The sequence below is a fragment of the Zootoca vivipara genome, chromosome 14 (genome assembly GCF_963506605.1).
Source record: "Zootoca vivipara chromosome 14, rZooViv1.1, whole genome shotgun sequence".
NCBI classification, from domain to species: Eukaryota; Metazoa; Chordata; class Lepidosauria; order Squamata; family Lacertidae; genus Zootoca; species Zootoca vivipara.
In genome coordinates, this window is record NC_083289.1 from 10,306,181 (window position 1) to 10,326,215 (window position 20,035).

A 20,035-nucleotide genomic window follows, 5' to 3' on the forward strand; every position below is an offset into this window, starting at 1 on the left:
AAACATTCCAGCAGTTTCTTTTTGACCTGATTAGGAGATACTTAAAAAATGTGTGAGACATAGAATGAATTCTGCAGACTACTAGTTTATGAATCTTAAGGCATTAATTTTTTACACCTCTAGCCTGATTTGGGATCAAGAGGGTTCCAATGACAGAGAAGATCCACAGTGCTCTGAAATAATCAGTGGAAGCATCATCAAAAAGAAAGAAAGCAGTGCAGGTGATCAAAATATACATATAGTGTGCATGACCAAAGTTTTCCTGGATAAAACTGTCTGAGGAGTGATGGCTTGTCTACTACGTATAACATACACACTCCAACTACAGAGTGAAATAACGATTGAAGCTGGGACCTACACGTGAAGCACATGGTTTGTCCACAAGTTTTGCTCTGCTTAGAGGGAGGGTTTTTTAAAGGATTTTGCTTTGCTTTTTTCACATGTATGAGGGTAAACAGAATACTAAGAATCTGTGGGCTATTAGTTTTGTTTGCTAATTTTCAACACTACCTTGGAAGCATTGATTTTTCTTTACCAAATGTTCAAGCAATCCTGATTGGTGAGGGGAGGAAGCAGATATCAGGGTAGCTGTAGCCAGATACCAGACAGCAGCAGCCTGCTTGTATGCTCTCCACAAATTCTCATCTATTTCCACTTGGACTATACTGAATAGAAAGGCAGTAAACTATAAGTTGATTAGGCCTTCTGAGTCTGAAGCATGGGAAGTGATTAAAATTGTATAATTTGGCGGAAGATTTGGTTTAATTGTTTAATTGATATTTGCATAATTTGTATAATTTGGAATTGGATTGGATATTTAAAGTGGAAAATCTAATAAAAATGTTTATAAAAAAAGAAACCTTTTGCTCCCAAGGTTATAATGTTTGAGGCTTTTTAGTTTACTTTTTTAAAAGTGAGTAAGTGGGTGGGGACATCACAAAGTTGTATAAAATCATGCATGGCATGGAGAAAGTGGATGAGATGAACACTAGACAACAACCAATGAAGCTGTCAACAATAAATGAACAGTCAGCAATAAATAAAGTTCCTGGTATAGAATACAAGAAAGAGTAAATACTATTATGCTATTGGGTGAAATTTAACTCTTAAATAAAAGTATCCGGAAGACACTAAAACAAAATCTGGAAAAAAGAAACAAACTCTGTCTAAAGAATCAACGTAGACAAATGGTGACATCACACTTGCCTACCAAACACTCTCATACGACACCAAACTGAGGAAATCTGTGTCCTGTAGATATTCTGAGTACAGACAAAGTTCTCATACTGTGCTGCCTCATACCTTGTGACAGGCAATTCATACATTTTAGCTGAAGCATCAAGTTAACCAAATATGCACCAGAATGTGGTGCATATGAACGTTACAAGAAAGTGACTGCAGTAGAAAAGATGTGTGGAACAGAGGAGGACAATACCTGTACTGATCCCCCATGCCGATCTGAAGTTAAGTGAGACTGCAGAAACAAAGCATTGGCTTGTCGCATTGGTGCCATTTCCCATTCTCCGCGGCGTTCTGATGCAGACTGCATAGGCATTTGCAAGCACAGAGCAAAAAGACAGGAGGAAAGGCAAAGGTAAACCAGAGCAAAGCAATGCTTTATTTTAAAAAGCACATTGTCAGCTCGCTGCAGGGTGGGCACCGAGAAGCAAAGCAATTAAGAAGTATTAATTTTGAGAAGTCTACTCCCAACCGTTTGCACAGAAGCCAAAAGCAGTAAATACCAAAGTGGACTTCCTGGGGGGGGGGGAGAATCCAGGGCAAGTCTCTGTTATCAAACATTTTAAATGTTAGCCAAGCCTACTGGCAGTCACACTGTCTCTCACACATGTGTACATAGTTTATAGATATATACACATGCATCATAGGTCCAAGTATAAACCTCTCTTCTCAGCCCAGTGCTGCAGCAGAAATGCAGATCATTGCACTACAACGATGGCTAGAGAGATTTAAAACCATCCCAATACTGCAATGGGGAATAAAGTCCTATCTTGCAAAAAGAGTCTCTCCTTCCGTCAAAGTCTGACATTCACCATTAGTTCAAACTAATGGCATTCTGAATGTCACTGAGTGACATTCACTCAGTTCAAATATACAGTAAAGTAGATTAACAGGAAAGATGATTAAATACAGGATATTAATTAATCAACCTTCCTACCACCCCAACCACCCAAGAAACAGAATTAACAGTCTTTTCTCTGTATGTACCTCTTTATAAATTAAAGTTTCAGTAAAGGTTTGAATGGAAAGTTATAGTTAAAACAATGTTATGCTAACAAACCTGATTTCGGAGGGGCTGCATCGATGATCGATCCCTATGTGCATGGATGTCTCTTGTTACAGATTGTCCAGACTCCACATGCATGGGCCCCACTGGAGTGGGCTGGAAAAGAAACACACACAAACAGAATTGACCCACCAGGTGACTCTCAAACAATCTGTTGACTTAACAACTAGAGCGGATATTTTTTGAGTAGAAACCAAATAGATGCTGCCCCCCTATCTTCAATTAATGAACTTGCTGCTTTCAGCCAGTGGCCTACAGCTTCTTCAAGACAAAGAGCCACACCTGAAATCTCATGCTATCCAGCTGGCCAATTAAACATCTACATGAATGTGGTAGATGCCACAGTGCTGCTCTGAACTTCTCCTCATTCTGGACACTCCCCCACCTTCCTGGAGGTTTAATCTTCCCCCGATAATGATGGACAAATGTCTCTTCAGAACATTTGAGGTTTGCTCTTCGACCCCCTCTTGGTCTGAGAGGAGAGTTTGGCAGTCAAACTGATTCACCCGCCCTCACCCACTCGTCACGTTTGACCCTCTAAAGCAGGCATCCCCAAACTCGGCCCTCCAGATGTTTTGGGACTACAACTCACATCATCCCTGACCATTGGTCCTGTTAGCTAGTGATGATGGGAGTTGTAGTCTCAAAACATCTGGAGGGCCGAGTTTGGGGATGCCTGCTCTAAAGGGTGGGAGATAACAATCTGCCTGCAGTCTGGAAAAGTTCCTCAGTGCTGCCACACATGGCTGAAGGCAGGGAACAGATATGTAACATGAAAATAATCTTGTGGTGAATTTAGTTGATAAGGGAAAGGAGAAAAGGCAACTAAGTCATACTAATAAAGAAGTATAAATGAGCACAAACACTTACAATCAGTCATATCTGACAATCTACGGTTATTGAGGAGCGCCAAGAAAATCTGCATTCTGTCATTCCTCTAGTCACAATGCAAGAGCACCAATTGCACCTACATTACAGTACTACTTGTTCGGAAAGACACATTTAGTAACTTGAACAAAGAAAAATGTTTGGAGCCTTGAATATGTATATGGCTTTGCAGCAAAGTTTTCAAGGTACTGTACAGCAAAAAGGTCATCTTGTGTTCTCAGTTCATCATGAGGTGATTATTTGCAATGTAACTGCCATTTAAAAGGGACATTATAGAAAGAGCAACAGTCGAGAAAAAAATGAGTATGTCACTCAGCTCCAACATACAATTGGCCTGCCAACCCAGTCGTAGGCGTAATCAAAGGTGAATCCTCTCTTTTCAAATAACTCTGTGAAGATTGTTCGTAGATAATCATAGTCTGGTCTCTCGAAGAAGTCTAATCGTCTGACATAACGAAGATAAGCTGCCATCTCCTCTGTTAAAGGGAATTAGGAAGAAGCAACATCAGATAATCTGTTCAGAAAGAAGTAGAAGCAGAATATATTTCAACATTACCTACTGGTCGGATTAATCCCCTAAGATATAAACCTACAAAAGTAGATGAGGGGGTCAACAAACCTGTGCCACTGGTAGGATGATATGCAGTCACAATTTCCAAATGGTTCTCCTTAGTACACTTGAGGCCATTTAGACATATGAAAAAGCAAACTTTCAGGTAGCAAAAATATATAATGGAGAGGAGTTTAGAGAGGAGGAAGCATTTACACCAGACCTCCCAATTCTCTCAGTGGACATCAATATAAAGATACTCATTTTTTCAAGTGTGCTACCTCAACAGTAGGTTAAAGCATGTTTGTATTAAATAGATGGGCTCCTGTCTCCAAAACAAGGGCCCACAAGCCAAGGTACAAAGAGAGACAAAAGCAAATGAAAATAATGAAAAATAGCTGCACTTTAAGAGCTATTTGAGTCTAGGTCCTTGCCACAACGTTCTGTTGAGGTCAGTGTGCTATAATCAGATGCAGGGAACAGAGCCTACATTCCTAATCTGGAGTCAGCAATAACCCAAACAAGGCCACAAATGTTTTGAACAATAGCTCAACATACCATATTGTCAGACCTTCAGCTCCTTGACTAAACAGTGCCCTAGCAACCTGCCAGGTGACTGAAACTCCTATTTTTGTAGCCATTTGCAGCCTGCAAAACCAGACAGTTTATCAAAAGAAAGCAGGCTCTCTAGTACATAGCAGAATGGTTGTGAACTTGACCAGACTGATTTACTTGTGCTAGGATTGGCACTTATCATTAGCCAGGTGGCTGCAAGCAATCATTGAAAACCAGGGAAGGGTAACCTGTGGATGCTGATGGATTCCAACTCCCAGAAGTCACAGCCATTATGGTCAATGGTCAGGAATGATGAAAATAGTTACCCAAAAACACTTGGAGAGTCACAGGTTAAACACAAGTATCACTGAAATTTACAGCCAATTCCAATGCTAGCCATACATTGAACAAAGAATCCAAGAATATCAGTAGGAACACATTTGTTCCAACACCTGAGCTCAGGAAATGCTGCTTTAACAAGAGCCTGGTTCCTATTTTCAGAAGGCAGCTTGCACAGAAGATACACCATCCAGTCTGAAACTTACCTGGGAAGTTCTCACAGAGAACATCAATTGGAGTGTTCCTCTTTGTGTCCCCAATCTTCTGATATCTCTCTTTTAATGTATCAGCCTGTGTAAGGCAAATATATATTTTAAGAGGGTTAGGCTACACAGTAAGGCAAGCCACTCTCTTCCCCTCTCTGCCTCCCATATGCAGCATGGGGATAATATCGACCTATTTTATCAAGTTGTTGCAAATTAAGATTATGTAAAGCCGTTCGAGCACTGTAAAGCACCATATACACATTACGTGTTACTACTATTGCATGAACAGGTCTGCGCATGCAAGCTCACACAACATGGCTTTCCAGCCAGCTCCTTGACCCATTAAAGCCAGTCTGCACCCTCTCCAAAGCTCCTCCTTCTACACAGCCCAGAAAAGGGGTGTTTGAAGTTATTTTGAAACGTGCTCTTTACAAGAACATTTACTCTAAGACCATTACTATCTATAGTGCATGATAATCAGCAAGTTGAGAGTGACTCTACTAAACTAATATCTCCTTCACCCCATTAACTCTCTAACCCAGGCATCCCCAAAGTGCAGCCCTCCAGATGTTTTGGCCTACAACTCCCATGGTCCCTAGCTAACAGGACCAGTGGTCGGGGAAGATGGGACTTGTAGTCCAAAACATCTGGAGGGCCGAAGTTTGGGGATGCCCGCTCTAACCCATTGCTGTATTCATCCTGACAAAGGACTTCATCTGCACCACAGCACAGCTCATCAAGCATCTGTTTCCAACAGCAGATCTAAAAAGGATGGGAGCATGATCCTTCCCACTCAATAAAAACCTATTCCAGATAGGAATCAGGTGGTAGAAGTGCATGAGGTGGCGTCCCACCTGCCCCACCACTTCCGCTGCCATAAGGGAGACGTTCCAGCATCCAAACATTGCCTCTCATCTTCCCTGCACCTGAGGAGGGAGAAGCCAAGCGGTAATGCTTTGAGAGGCGCCCTGGTTCCTGCCAAGTTTGGCGAGATCAGAGACATTTCTGTGTGACATGCTGCCACTCGGCTCCCACCTCCCCAATGGGGGTGGGGGAGAGAAGCCAAATGGCAACACTTTGAAGAGTGCCCCAGCCCCTGCAAAGTTCAGTGAAATCCAAGGCACAGAAGAAGTAGTGTTGGGGGGTGAGGGGTGAAGACAGGTGGTGGGAAATCCTATTTTGCCTCAGGTGGTGAAACAGGAAACACCACCCCTGCCACCAGTTATCACTGCCCAAAGCCATGTTTTCTTAAAAACTGTACAGTCGTACTTTGGTTGACGAACGCCTTGCGAGTTGAAAGTTTTGGCTCTCAAATGCCGCAAACCCGGAAGTGAGTGTTCCGGTTTGCTACCGTTCTTTGGAACCCGAACATCCGATGCGGCTGACGCAGCTTCCAATTGGCTGCAGGAGCTTACTGCAGCCAATCGGAAGCTGCACCTTGGTTTCCGAACGTTTTGGAAGTCAAACGGACTTCCGGAACGGATTTCGTTCGACTTCCAAGGTACCACTGTACAAGTAAATCAGAATCCTCAGAGAAGAAAGTAAAGCTATACGTCAAACAGGAAGTATCTGCTGGAGGCTATTCTATTAAGCAACACACTTTAGCAAATACCTTAAGGCCTTGCCAGGGCAAACTGCCTCGAAGGAAATACATGAACATATGTCCAAGGGCTTCCAAGTCATCTCGACGACTTTGCTCTGAAAGGATGTAAGAAAATGCACCACTGTTTTATCCGCTCTATCAGAAATGCCTACCGATTACATTCCTAGCTCTGGTACAATGTGAGGAAACATTTGTAGGCATCAGGGAGCACACAAGGGGACAATTGTCAAAGACTCCTGATTGCCATGAAGTCTTAGTGTAGATTTATTCTCCATTTACAAAAAGACACTCCTGCTTCATACTCTATGGATGAACTGGCTCCAAATCTAGATACAGGTATTTCATTAAAGTGGTCTTTGTTTTTTTGCAAGTCAGGAATAAAAACCCCAGCACAATGGTAAATATAGGATTTATTGGGGTGCTTATGCAACCTCTCCAAGATGGATAAATGTGTCCTTTCAAGTATGACATAGCCTATGCTGTGAAGCTTCCAAGATATTCTTCAGAGTACAGTGCACTCTACTAGTGCGAGGACAGAGCATAACAGGGAATGAGAAGTCAAGATTGCAAGGACAGTAAAACAGTAAAAGCTCCAAAGAAGCCCATGTGGATCACACAAGTGCAACTACCAAGGCATTTACATAAGTAGCCAAACAAGAAGCACTCTGGAAGCAAAAATAATGCTTTGGGTGCTTTCTGCTAGAGCTGGCTTACAGGTTGACATAAAACAACACAAACACTGATTTGCTAAAAATCTATTTCTGAGTTTCAAAAAGCTATCAATAACAAAATAGCTAAGGACAAAATTGTGTGTATATGGGCAAGAGCAAAATGCAAATGGAACTAAAAAAGTGTAGGGAAACTGAACTATTGAAGAAGCTAGTCAGATGAAAGCCATTAATGGACAAAATGAAAAGCGACTGCTGTTGGTAGGCTTTCATTTGGTCTGGTAAAGGCTATTTTATGTATATTATTTGTAATCAACATACCATATTTTTCCGTGTGTAAGACTATATTTTTTCCTAAATTTTTGAAGTTTAAAATAAGGGGTCGTCTTATACACGGATAGTGCATAGTGAATTTTCTTAATTTTGAATCCCAAAAAATAGCAGGCGTCTTATACACGGGGGCGTCTTATACACAGAAAAAGACAGTATTTATTAATATCCTTAATAATGAAATTTAAATATATTTGGAAAAAAGGTGCTACTGTCAGGTAGGCATGCAAAATTATGTAACAGTAGCAACAATATGTCTTTTAAATTGTAAGCCTGAGGACAGAGACTGTCTTTTCATTGCTCTTTGTAAGCTGCTTTCTGAGTCTTCTTCCACTTACCGGTAAGAGCAGGATAAAAATGATTTGAACACACACACAGAGCTTAGCATTCTCCCCCCCACCCACCCCCATCCCGAGGCAATAAATTTCAGGAGTCTACAGTTCTATATGGATTTTCAGTTCCAGTCATTCAAATGTCTCATTTTTATAACATCTGAAAACGTTTTAATGGCATAAGTTCTGCAAAAATAATACAGATGAAGATACAAACCTTTGCCAAGATGGGTGTTGATGGACATATATCTTGCTGTTCCAGTTAGACTCTTGTGTTCCCTGTAAGGTATGTGTTTTTGGGTTTCAGGATCAATGTACTCCTTGGCCAGTCCAAAGTCTATAATGTGGATGATGTGTTCTTTCTTATTTCCTTGTCGTCCAATAAGGAAGTTTTCTGGCTTGACATCTCGATAAATGAGATTCTTTGAGTGCACAAATTCCATTCGAGAGATCTGTAAGAGGACAGGACAAGACTTTATTTAAATGCCTTTAATTACAAAACTGTCAAGTGTTTGTCAATTATTCAAGAGCTAGTGTACATTAAAGTGTAAGTTAACATCATTCCCAGATGTTAAAATACCTTAACAGAAGACAAATAATGCAGTGTTTTTTATAGAAAAAACCCATCTGCCAAGGAACCCTCAAGGTGTTCCAGAAGATTCTGAAATATGATCTACATAAGAGAATCTGTTCATGAATGGCTCTGAGCACGCCTGTTGTCATTGTTGCCCCACATGAACAGACAGGCAGTATAGAACATCCTCTACATCCCGAGGAAGAGGAAGATTGACAGCAATTGGTAGCAAGCTAACTTCTCAGAGCCTTGTTCATCATTACTCATCTCACTGATAATACCCCTTATAAGCTTCAAGAAACCCCAGAGTTCCATACAAGTTTGAATGCCACTTCTCTAATCCATGTTCTGCTTTCCATCATCATCAGACCTTGAAAACTAGAAGTTATCTAGCGCAACCTACTCTTCAACTTGTACACATTTAACATGATGCACTTGTAATCAATCTGACCAGCTTGACACATATACAACCATTTGAAAGTGCCCAAACTCTATTTTGGGAACCGAAGCTTATGCACAGGGCCAGCTAACTTGAATTTCCTTGTCTGCCACCAACAAGGCCTGATAATATAATGTTTTTAAAAGTTTGACCATGGTAGTCCATGCGGTAGTAACCTCAAGCCTAGAATACTGTAATGCACTCTTATGTGGAGCTCCCTTTGGCCTGGCTCAGAAGCTCCAACTGGTGCAAAATGTGGCAATAGGAAGGCAGATAAGCACCTGACAAACAACATGTGATAGCATTACTAAAACCTCTACACAGGTTGCCCATTACTACTGAGCCAGGCTAAAGGCCCTTGTATTAATTTACAAAGCTCTTAACTATTTAATTCCAGGGTATCTTTGGGACTGCCTGATCCCTTACATCCCAGCTTGATCACCGACATCTGTAGGAGCGTTGTTGGTCATTCCCCAAGTTTGTGAGGCTCATTTGACTGCAGTAAGTAACCAAGCCTTTAGTAACTATCACCAGCCCTGTCTTGTGGAATACTCTGCCAATAGATTCAGCAGGCACCTTTCATTTCAACTTTTGAACACCTTTAAAAACTTCTCTTCTGTCAAGCTGAAGTAGACAATTATGAATACATCTTTCCATAATACATAGTTGATTTCTAATTTTTATATTTTTAATGGTCTTTTTGCATATACTGTTGTAAACCACTGATATTTTTCACAACCACCGGATATGCTGGCTGGGGTTGATGGGATCTGGAGACCAATGACATCTGAAGGGCCACAGGTTCACCAGCCCGACATATGCAATCAATAATCCTTTCTAAACATCAACAAGAACATAAATCATTCCATTCAAGAGGTCAAGGACATGCAGTTCTTGATATGTTCAAATCTTGCTGTCTAAAGTGAACAAAGCATAGTAAACAAACAATTTATATTTACTGAGTTACTGAAGATTAACTCAACTAAGTACAACTAAAAAGCAAGAAAAAACCCAATGTACTAAACAAATATATCACACACAAACACTTAATTTTCTTGAAAACTGAAAGTTAGCATAGTGCAAGGGAAGCCCATTCCCATCAGCCCAAGTCAGCCCAGCCAATAATCAGAGATGATGGGAGCTAGAATCCAACAACATCTGGAGACACTCTGTTGGCTACTCCCCATGTAAGAGTTAATATGTAGTTTCCTGAACCATTTGTTAATATTAGGAAATCATGTAAACCAAAGACTACGAAATCAGCACAAACTATTCTTTTACTCACCAGCTGGATTGCTATCATTAAGACTGTCTTCAGAGTGAATGTTCTATCACAAAGGTCAAATAAGTCCTCCAAACTTGGACCAAGGAGCTCAAGTACCATGGCATTGTACTTTCCACACGGCCCATAGTAATACACCTGGGGGAAGCCTTCAACTGAAAGTATACAAAACATACTTTTGGAATACATCCAGATGGTTGCAGTAGCATCATTACTATTGTATGCAAACTCCCAAAGCCAACAGATTTTACTTATGCCAGTCAAATTCTGTCACAAAAATGGTTCTGAAATTTATCTATCAGTTGTTCTCCCCACCACACCACATGAAACCCTTTCAATTAATTTGTAATGGGGTGGTGGTGGTGGTGGTTGTGTATTGCTTTTTTGTAGAGATGCTGTGCACTAGGACAGTAATAATCACAATCCATCAAACTTTACAGCTGGTATCTAAGAGCTACTTGGATATGGGTGCAATGGTTTCTTCAAGCTGACCAGGATATTTTACCCTTTTTTTCTATAAGCAAACCATATGATCTCACAAACTGCTTTTCAAACTCCCCCACAAATTTCACTTTCAGAAATGGCTCACAGAGCACAGTATCCCTTGGGCATACGGAACTGACTGATCCTAACTAGTACAGTCATATCTTGGTTCTCGAACAGAATGCGTTCCAGCACTCCATTCGAATTCCAGAACTGTTCGAAAACCAAGACACGGCTTCTGATTTGCTGCAGGAACGTCCTAGACGTTCAGCTTCTGAAAAACATTTGAAAACCAGAGCACTCACTTCTGGTTTTCGGTCATTCGGGAGCCGAAACATACGAGTTCCGGAGCATTAAGAGAACCAAGGTACAACTGTATCTCTGTTACAAGAACAAAAGAGCCCCGCTGGATCAGACCAAAGCCCAACTACTCCAGTATCCTGTACCCCACAGTGGTTTATCAGATGCCTGTTGGAAGCCCACATGTCCTCAGGGCATGAGGACAATACTACTATCTCATTGTTGTTTCCCAGTGACTGGTATTCAGAGACAAGCTCTCTCTAATCCTGGAGGTAGCACATAGTCATGGTTAACAGCCGTTGATACCTTATCCTCCAATAATTTATCTAGCCCATTTCAAAGCAACCCAAGTTCTGTTTCACGGACCAATTCTCAGCCAAAAAGCAAAGCTTCCAGTCAATAGGTTTCCAGTCCTGGAAGTCAATGCCACGTGTAAATTTAGTATCTACTGCTCTGTTCTTTGACTGGGCTGTGAAGATCAACTAGCACTTTCTTTATTTTGATGCCTACCTGTCAGGGGACCACCAGGGGTCAGCGGACAACATGGTGAGGGAGTACAAGGGGTCAGGGATGCAAGGAGCTCACAGCACCACCCAGTGAGCAAAGAGCCTGGAGAGGAGGTGCAAGGTGCAAATGGTCAGGGATGCTATGAGCCCAGGGCACCAGGAGAGTCCAAGATCGTCATACCAGAGCAGCAGGCAGGCAGAGAGCACTGCGGAGGGAGGGCTCTCGGACGCAAAAGAACATGAGCATCGCTTTAGTGGCCCCGTCTCCTCAACTGCGCAGGGGTTGGAAGCGCAGGGAGGAGCAGAGGAGATTAGCCCTTCCCAAGATACGTTGTTGGAGGCAGTCCCACTGATCTTCCTGGATATGACTCGGACTGAATGGACATGAGAACTTTAGCTCTGTCTTGTACATATGTATATAATAAAGCTCTGTAAAAATACAGAAGCAGAGTCCGGAGTCGTCCCTTGTGAAAAGCACAATTCATGTCCTCACACTACCCTACCCTACATAACAGACACCTTTTGTCTTCAAAGAGCATGCCTGGTCAAACAAAGGAATTTACCGCAGCAAGATACACTGGCGGCCATTAGCTTAGATGGCTTGGGTTGGGCAAATTCATGAAGCGTAGCACTATCGATGGCTACTAGTCATAGTGGCTCTATGCTACCCTCCAGGATCAGAGGCAGTATTCTTCTGTGGGAAAGGGCTACTATCCTGCTTCTAGGAAGCCATCTGGTTGACCACATTTGGAAACCAGATGTTGGGACTAGAGATGTTCTGATCCAGCAGGACTCTTCTGGGTGCATCTTGTATCTGCAGTGGCTCTTCTCACATGTGTTAAGGGAGTCACATCTGTTTTCCAGTATACCGGTACCAGCTACAACCCTTAAGTCAGATCTATTATACATGCCTTCTGCACATATTTTCTCAAAGTTACTCTTACCAACAGAATAAAATGAGTTCCCTTTATGCTTGGGATACAAAGGTAAACAAATCTTGAGGACTGTGGAAGTGCATCAAAATTGCAACTGTCAGATCAGCTAAGAGTGGTCTCCAGGAATGTTATTGATGAAGTTTAAAATACACCAACTACAAGTTAAATACTCTCCATTTATTATCATTTCTAGCGATTAGATTACTTACCTGTGCAGCCAATGTGTTTATAAAACCTATACTCTAAATGCAGCTGTGGGGCACGAGATTTTAATGGCTCCTACAAAAACAGAGTGAAAAAATAGTCAAATTAAATGGAACTCTATGGCAGCCTTAGCATCTCTCAAACTTGGAAAACCACCTAGGACCAGGATTTAATTTGCTGACTTTGAAGAATTGCTATTCAATCCTTGCCCTTTGACTTTCCAACCACAAAATATCAGGTGTGAATTCATGAGGCCAACTTCAATGTAGGCAAAAACTGAAGATAAGCAGCTACATGGTCACATTGTCAGATAGGGAAGAGCCTAATATTAAGCATCTGTCAAAGAACTTAATTTGGGTCATTAATCTGAATTACATACATGATATTTTGTATATGTATGTATGTATGTTACCTGCCTTAAAATCTATGGATGAAGGGAAGGATACAAGTTAAAACAAATAAATAAGTTAGAAAGAAGTGGCCATTCACTAAAAAATATTATTAAGATACATGGCAGGTTAATATCAAAACAGCTTTCCAAATCTCTTTATGAAAGCATTTCGTGAATGTGTTTACAACAGGGAAGTGTTCTACCAGGAACCTAAAAGACAACAGTTTACAGAGATGTCCAGGAAAACAGTCTAGATCAGGCACGTCCAACTCCCAAGAGACTGCAATCTACTCCCAGTATAAAAAAACTGGCAGTGATCTACCCATTGTCATTGGAGGGAGGGAGGAGAGTGCGTGGGGTGGGTGGATTGCCCAGAGTTTTTGAACCCAGAGTTGTTGAACTTTTGGGGGGTAGGATTGCCCAGAATTATTCAGCTTTTATTTGTTAACTTTCGGTAAACTTTATTTAATCCCATGATCGATAAGAGTCCTGCGATCTACCAGGATCAGACGGGGATCTACCGGTCTAATGGTTGGACATGCCTGGTCTAGATCAACAGGAAAATAATCTAAACTCCTAATTTGATTAACACTCAGAATTTCAGAGATGTTTAAAAATTGCACATCTACTCACCAGTTTGATTGCTACGTATTCATTTGTATAAAGATTTTTGCCTGCAAGAGACACAATGAAGATCACAATGGTGACAGATAAGTCAGTATTGCTAGTTTTTCAAGTTTCCAGAATGAAAAGAGGTTTACTCCAGTCTTCACCAACTTGGTCTCTTCAGATATTGGGGCTACAAGTACCATCAGCCCCAGTCAACATGGCTGAGCTGGCTGGCACTGGTGGCAGTTGTAGTCCAAAACATCTGGTCTGCTGTATAACTGAATCAATTAAATCTGACTACAGTTGTACTTTGGAAGTCAAATGGAATCCATTCCAGAAGTCCGTCCAACTTCCAAAACGTTCGTAAACCAAATTGTGGCTTCTGATTGGCTGCAGGAAGCTCCTGCAGCCAATCAGAAGCTGTGGAAGCCTTGTTGGATATTCAGCTTACAAAAATAGTTCACAAACTGGGACACTCACTTCTGGGTTTGCGACATTTGGGAGTCAAAACGTTCAGGAACTAAGCTGTTCGAAAACCAAGGTACGACTGTATGTTATTATGAGTACATTGTTTATGTGCAAAAATTAATTATATTCAATATTAGAGGGAATAATGTGCAATTCGCCTATTCTTTATCACCCATTGTTTTAACATAAATTCTTCAATGTTTTAATGTTTCTTTTATATATATTTAATAATACAAAACTATTCAGAGAAAAGTATGACCAAGAATGTCCCTATGTAGGGGAGAGGGGGAGGGAACCAAACAAAATTGTTACAAATATTTTTTTAACAGAAAACTGAGCCTAAACAAACTTAAACAAACCCAAGTTTCACATAAGCACAAAGGTCTTGAAATTGTCAGCTAGATTGCCTACTTCATTTATATACTATTGCTAAAGTTTAAACTGTATGCATGACTCAACTGAAATACAATTTATATCCAAAAAAGCATTCTTTTGAGACTCAAATAAAATCAAGATAAATGACACCCTAGTGAGGTTTATTTTACTCCCAAAATAAACTTGTTGTAAAGTATTTTCCAAGTGGTGTATGAACACAAAGTTCAACCTCTTTGGGGTGAGGGAGCATTCATGTTATGAGGAAGCAACAGTCAAAATTAGCAGCTGCCTACCTGCCCTTTTAGGGACACAGGTGGCGCTGTGGGTTAAACCACAGAGTCTAGGGCTTGCCGATCAGAAGGTTGGCGGTTCGAATCCCCGCAATGGGGTGAGCTCCCATTGCTCGGTCCCTGCTCCTGCCAACCTAGCAGTTCGAAAGCACATCAAAGTGCAAGTAGATAAATAGGTACCGCTCCAGCGGGAAGGTAAACAGCATTTCCATGCACTGCTCCGGTTCGCCAGAAGCAACTTAGTCATGCTGGCCACATGCCGGCTGTACCCTGGCTTCCTCGGACATTAAAGCGAGATGAGCACCGCAACCCCAGAGTCATCCGTGACTGGACCTAATGGTCAGGGGTCCCTTTACCCTTTAGCTTTACCTGCCCTTTGGTGTTTGGAGCAGGAGAAAAATTAAAGGGCCTGGACAGAGGAGGAAAATATAGGCATGTGTCTTGAACTATCAATTCAGAATATAAGATTTAAGTTGACTGAAGAAGCAAACCACTGATTAGATGTGCAAATCAAACCAGTTATTGATTAGATTTGCATATGGGTAAAAGTATATTAGAAGAAGCACAATTAATTTATTTTTAGATAATGCACATGTGTCATAGCAGAGAGCTTAGCATTTATTTTGTGTGTGTGAGAAAATAGAGAATGTATGGAATTATGGCTGGACAAGCCGGAATAGCTAATCTGCCTCATTAAAATTGAGAATTTCAGAGAGTTATGGATGAAATAGTATCTGAATGCATTATAGCTACCTAATATGTTTTATATGGTGAGTGGGATGTGTTGTTGGTGTGGACAGGGGAAGCCTGACTTTGTCCTTAGCTGGTGGTTTTACCCAGAAGCAAGAAAGTTTAGGAATAATATTGCACACACGGGTCCCACTATCAAAATGCTTGTTATCTAAAAGCTCAGTTATCTGAACACAAAGACTTATACGCAAACTTCACCAAATAAGGCTCGCTCAGATATCTGAACAACTGGAGTTTGCCTACTTCCTTCCTTGCTTGTGTTTTGCTGGTTGGAGGAAGCAATTTTAGGCAGAAATCATGTAGGGGAGGAGGAGGAGGAGGGAGAAAAATCAGACAAATCAATTTTTCCTTTGTTTGGCTTTAACTGATTGGCTGCTGCAGTTTCAGGCAGAAAGAGTGGAGGGAGGTAGCATGATTATTATAAGAAACAGCATTCTCCAGCAACCAGTTAAACCAGTATAAACTGGTAGGTATTATACTGGGCTTTCATTCTTTTATCTGCTCTAAAAAAGAGAGCAAGATAATTGCTTGTTTATATGGGAAATTTTCATTTTGCAGCATTATGGAACAGGAAATTACAGTATATACTGTGGAATTCTGAAAGAACTGCATTAAGCATTGCTTATTAATTTATATAAGCTTCATCATTTTCTGTATATATGAAAATTATTCAGCTAAACCAAGTTATGTATAGTAAAAAAATAGCATATTAAAACTTCCTGAGCAGAAAAAGGGAAAAAAGAAACATGTCACCCAAGTAAAGAAGTGTTAATTATAACTTTCATATGAAACAATATGAAAAACATACGTTTTGTATGAGGTATGTATATACTGCAGCAAAAACTGCCTTACAAAGGGCATCCCCCTTACACAGGAGACAGGGAACTGCCTTTCCTAAGGTGGCACCTGCTATCTGAAGTTTTGACATGTACTACATTAATTGCACTAGGGACACCATTTTAGCTGATCAAAAGATTTTAACTAAATAGTGTAGCACTGTTTACAACCTGTGAAAGTTATATGCTCTTACCTAGCCTGAGCTCTCCGAAATTTCCACTCCCTATCTTCTTGCCAACTCTGAAATTGGGCCCAACCATAAGAACACCAGAGGCTGAAGTCGAACTTGATGCTCGGGAACTGTGTGAACTTCTTGCTGGATTTCCTTTTCCGGTTCGCCTTTCATCTTTCTCCCTAGTAAGATGGTCCATGATCTTAAAATAAAAATATCTTCCAGTGAGCAGGATTTGGACTTTGCACTTATTCTTGAAGAGAGAAATATATATCCAGAAGAATCATTGGGTCAAACTATAAAATCATTTGGAGATCTTTTGGCACCATATCCAGGTTATTAGTGTTCTTCCACCGAACATTCGATGGGCAACTCCGGAGTCCTCCACAAGGTAGGGGAGAATCTTATATAACCTGCAACAGAAAAAGGGCAATTGTAAGATCAAAATCCTATTTATAAAAGAACAAGCTGTTCACTAAAATAGAATTCAATGATAGCTATTTTGGAATCAGCATTTTCACCAGGTTGCCAGTGTCAGTGTAACCATTTGTTGTTTCCCATTGTGGAAAATATAAACTTGAATAGAAATGGATACTACCCATAGCCATTCCCACCCCTGACATTGGAAATAGCAGTTTTCCTCCATTTCAAAAGTCACACACTTTTCAATCTAAGATATTAGAAGAGTATCTTAGCTTTATATCAAGTAACAAATAAGTGAACATGGCTACACTTATTAATGTCTTACTAAACAATGTTCATGAGTTTAGATGTACAGAACAAAGGGACAAATAATGCTTGACAGCAATAATGCCCAAGAGCACAAATGATTTGTACATCATACAAATAACAGTGTTTGTCAGCTAATGCTTTGGGTAAAGTAAGGGTAGCCAAAGTTTAATTATTAGGTTTGTTATATGCAAGGTTTGTGCATTTCTGCATTATGAATACAATTTCAAAATTATATTTTACAAAATTAAGAGTACAAATTTAAAACATAATATGTGCTATGTAGGATATAAGAATTCTACAAGGCAATCTCAGTCAAACCCCAGAGTTCTCTTAAAGTTTGTTAAATCTGTCTTAATGCAGCAGTGATTGCTGCTATGATTTGTGGCATTTTAAATAGTATTTAAAACAAAGTAAGTATAAATACAATTTAAAATGCTACAAACATAGCAGCAATCGCTTCTGCATTAAGACAGATTTAAAAGACTTTAAATTCTATATTGCAAGCAGCCCCAGAAGTTTTCAAACTGAAGATGGAGTATGAAATGTTTAACATAAAGTTGGTTTCAAAAGCAGACATGATAAAATCCTTCAACCTAATGGTGATTCTATTAACCACTGTCAGCTTCAGTTTTTAAATTTTAGAAGGAAAGTCAATTTTACACATACACACACTCTCTCAAACACTTTTAAATGCCTTATTCCTCAATCTGGCATAAGAGAGGCAATACATATTTGCCTAACAGTGTACCCTTCACACTTAGCCCCACTAATCATGAAACAAATTTAAAGTCTGTCATTACCAATGGTTACTTGCCCAATCCCCAGCCAAGAACACAAAAGCTAAGCCCTCAGTTTCTGGAGACATCACAGACCCAAAACATAATGTCTATTACTGCCAACTCTAGTGATACTGTAGTTGTAAACATTCTCAATAAATGTATCTCACTAGGAAATAGTTTATATCCATGTGCTTTTAGATTTTGTAGCCACATACAGAGTTCTCTGTCACTATTGCCTAACATTTAAGAATTATTGTCTGCTTGATATCAAATACTTCCTTTGAGGTAGATTTATAACAGAAAAGTAAAAATTAATTAAAATAGTTCCTTAACAGGCTGAGATACTTTTATCTTTAGAATGACCAATTATACTTGCACTTTGACATTAATATGTACATTCAAAGAAAGACAGAGCCTTGTAAACTTAATTTGAATATACCATAGGAATCAGAGTTTATGGACGTTGTGCAACTTATTTTAGATGTCAATTTATAAAAACAAAACATTAGAAATGACAAGGTTTTATCTTCTTAGGGGCATGATAACAGCCTATTACCATGAGCTTGGATTGCTTCCCTATTATGAAATCCCCTAATCCTTCTCATGTATTACAGTTGTACATTCAGTTTGACTCAAATGACTCTGATTGCATTAACTTGTATTCCTAATTATATGCACTTTTCTTCTCATCATAGCACCTTTTCTGCAATACAGTCCTGAAGATTGTCAGAAACCTTTAAGATACAAATAAACTGAGGTTGCATAATACAGACATGACAACCTTGTGCTCATGCACTGAACTAACATTACCATGTGGGAACTGTTCTGCTCTAAAACATCATCTCAAACAATAGCCATAGCCAAATGCATTTTAAAAAATGAAATAGAAATAGTTACTAATATAGTATTCTGTTATCCTAACTTTTTATTTCCCATTTTCTGCTGTTTGACAACCCAGGAATGTATTTTCAGAGCTCCTGAAACCTTTACTTAGTTCAGTCTCTCTTTAACTTGCTTAAAAACAAAATAGAAATAAAATTCCTTCCAGTGGCACCTTAGAGACTAACTAAGTTTGTCATTGGTATGAGCTTTCGTGTGCATGCACACTTCTTCAGATACACTGAAACAGAAGTCACCAGACCCTTATATATAGTGGGAGGGTGGGGAGGGGCATTACTCAGAAGGGTGGTGGGAATAGGTGATTGGCTGATAGGTGTGGTAAACCTGCTGACGACTCTTAATGACTGCAATTGGTCTTACAGAAAAAAAGCAAGGGTTGAGATGGCTAAAAATAGCTTTATCATGTATAATGAGATAAGAATCCAATGTCTCTATTCAGACCAGGTCTCTCCATGGTTTTAAGTTTGGTAATAAGTTGCAATTCAGCAACTTCTCTTTCCAGTCTATTTCTGAAATTCTTTTGTAATAAGACAGCTACTTTGAGATCTTGCATAGAATGCCCTGGAAGATTGAAGTGTTCTCCTACTGGTTTCTCTGTCTTGTGATTCCTGATGTCAGATTTATGTCCATTTATCCTTTGGCGTAGGGTTTGGCCTGCTTGTCCAATATAGAGAGCTGAAGGGCACTGTTGGCATTTGATGGCATACACAGTTAGAAGATGAGCAATTAAATAGTCCTGAGGTGTTATGTTTGATGTTGTTGGGGCCAGTAATGGTGTTGTCCAGGTGTATGTTGCAACAAAGTAGGCATCTGGGTTTATTGCAGGCTCTGGTACCAGTGTCCATGTTAAGTCTGGTTGTTGTATTATTGTGGGTGAGGAGTTGTTTTTCTGATAAAATTTTAGCCATCTCACCCCTTACTTTTTCCTGTAAGACCAATTGCAGTCGTTAACAGTCATCAACAGGTTTACCACACCTATCAGCCAATCACCCATTCCCACCACCCTTCTGAGTAATACCCCTCCCCACCCTCCCACTATATATAAGAGTCTGGTGACTTCTATTTCAGTGTATCTGAAGAAGTGTGCATGCACATGAAAGCTCATACCAATGACAAACTTGCTTCGTCTCTAAGGTGCTACTGGAAGGAATTTTTCTATTTTATTTTTATTTTGTTTCAACGGCAGACCAACACGGCTACCTACCTGTTGCTTAAAAACAGGTAGAGAAAGGT

At 40.1% G+C, this 20,035-nt stretch overlaps 1 protein-coding gene across 2 annotated transcripts in view; it reads right to left on the reverse strand.

Annotated features, from left to right (window-relative positions):
* The window catches only part of CSNK1G1 (casein kinase 1 gamma 1), a 51,600-nt gene that overhangs the window by 21,398 nt on the left and 10,167 nt on the right, over positions 1–20,035 (reverse strand). The window contains exons 2-11 of one of the 2 annotated variants that reach the window (XM_035132274.2): positions 16,413–16,804; positions 13,524–13,564; positions 12,505–12,574; positions 10,075–10,226; positions 7,994–8,228; positions 6,456–6,541; positions 4,844–4,928; positions 3,521–3,669; positions 2,300–2,401; positions 1,436–1,543 (exon numbers count right to left, since the gene is read on the reverse strand). In XM_035132274.2, the coding sequence (XP_034988165.1) occupies positions 1,436–1,543; positions 2,300–2,401; positions 3,521–3,669; positions 4,844–4,928; positions 6,456–6,541; positions 7,994–8,228; positions 10,075–10,226; positions 12,505–12,574; positions 13,524–13,564; positions 16,413–16,590 (1,206 nt within the window). In that variant the 5' untranslated portion in view covers positions 16,591–16,804. The remainder of the gene's footprint in view (positions 1–1,435; positions 1,544–2,299; positions 2,402–3,520; positions 3,670–4,843; positions 4,929–6,455; positions 6,542–7,993; positions 8,229–10,074; positions 10,227–12,504; positions 12,575–13,523; positions 13,565–16,412; positions 16,805–20,035) is intronic. The other variant, XM_035132276.2, reaches the window with a different exon arrangement.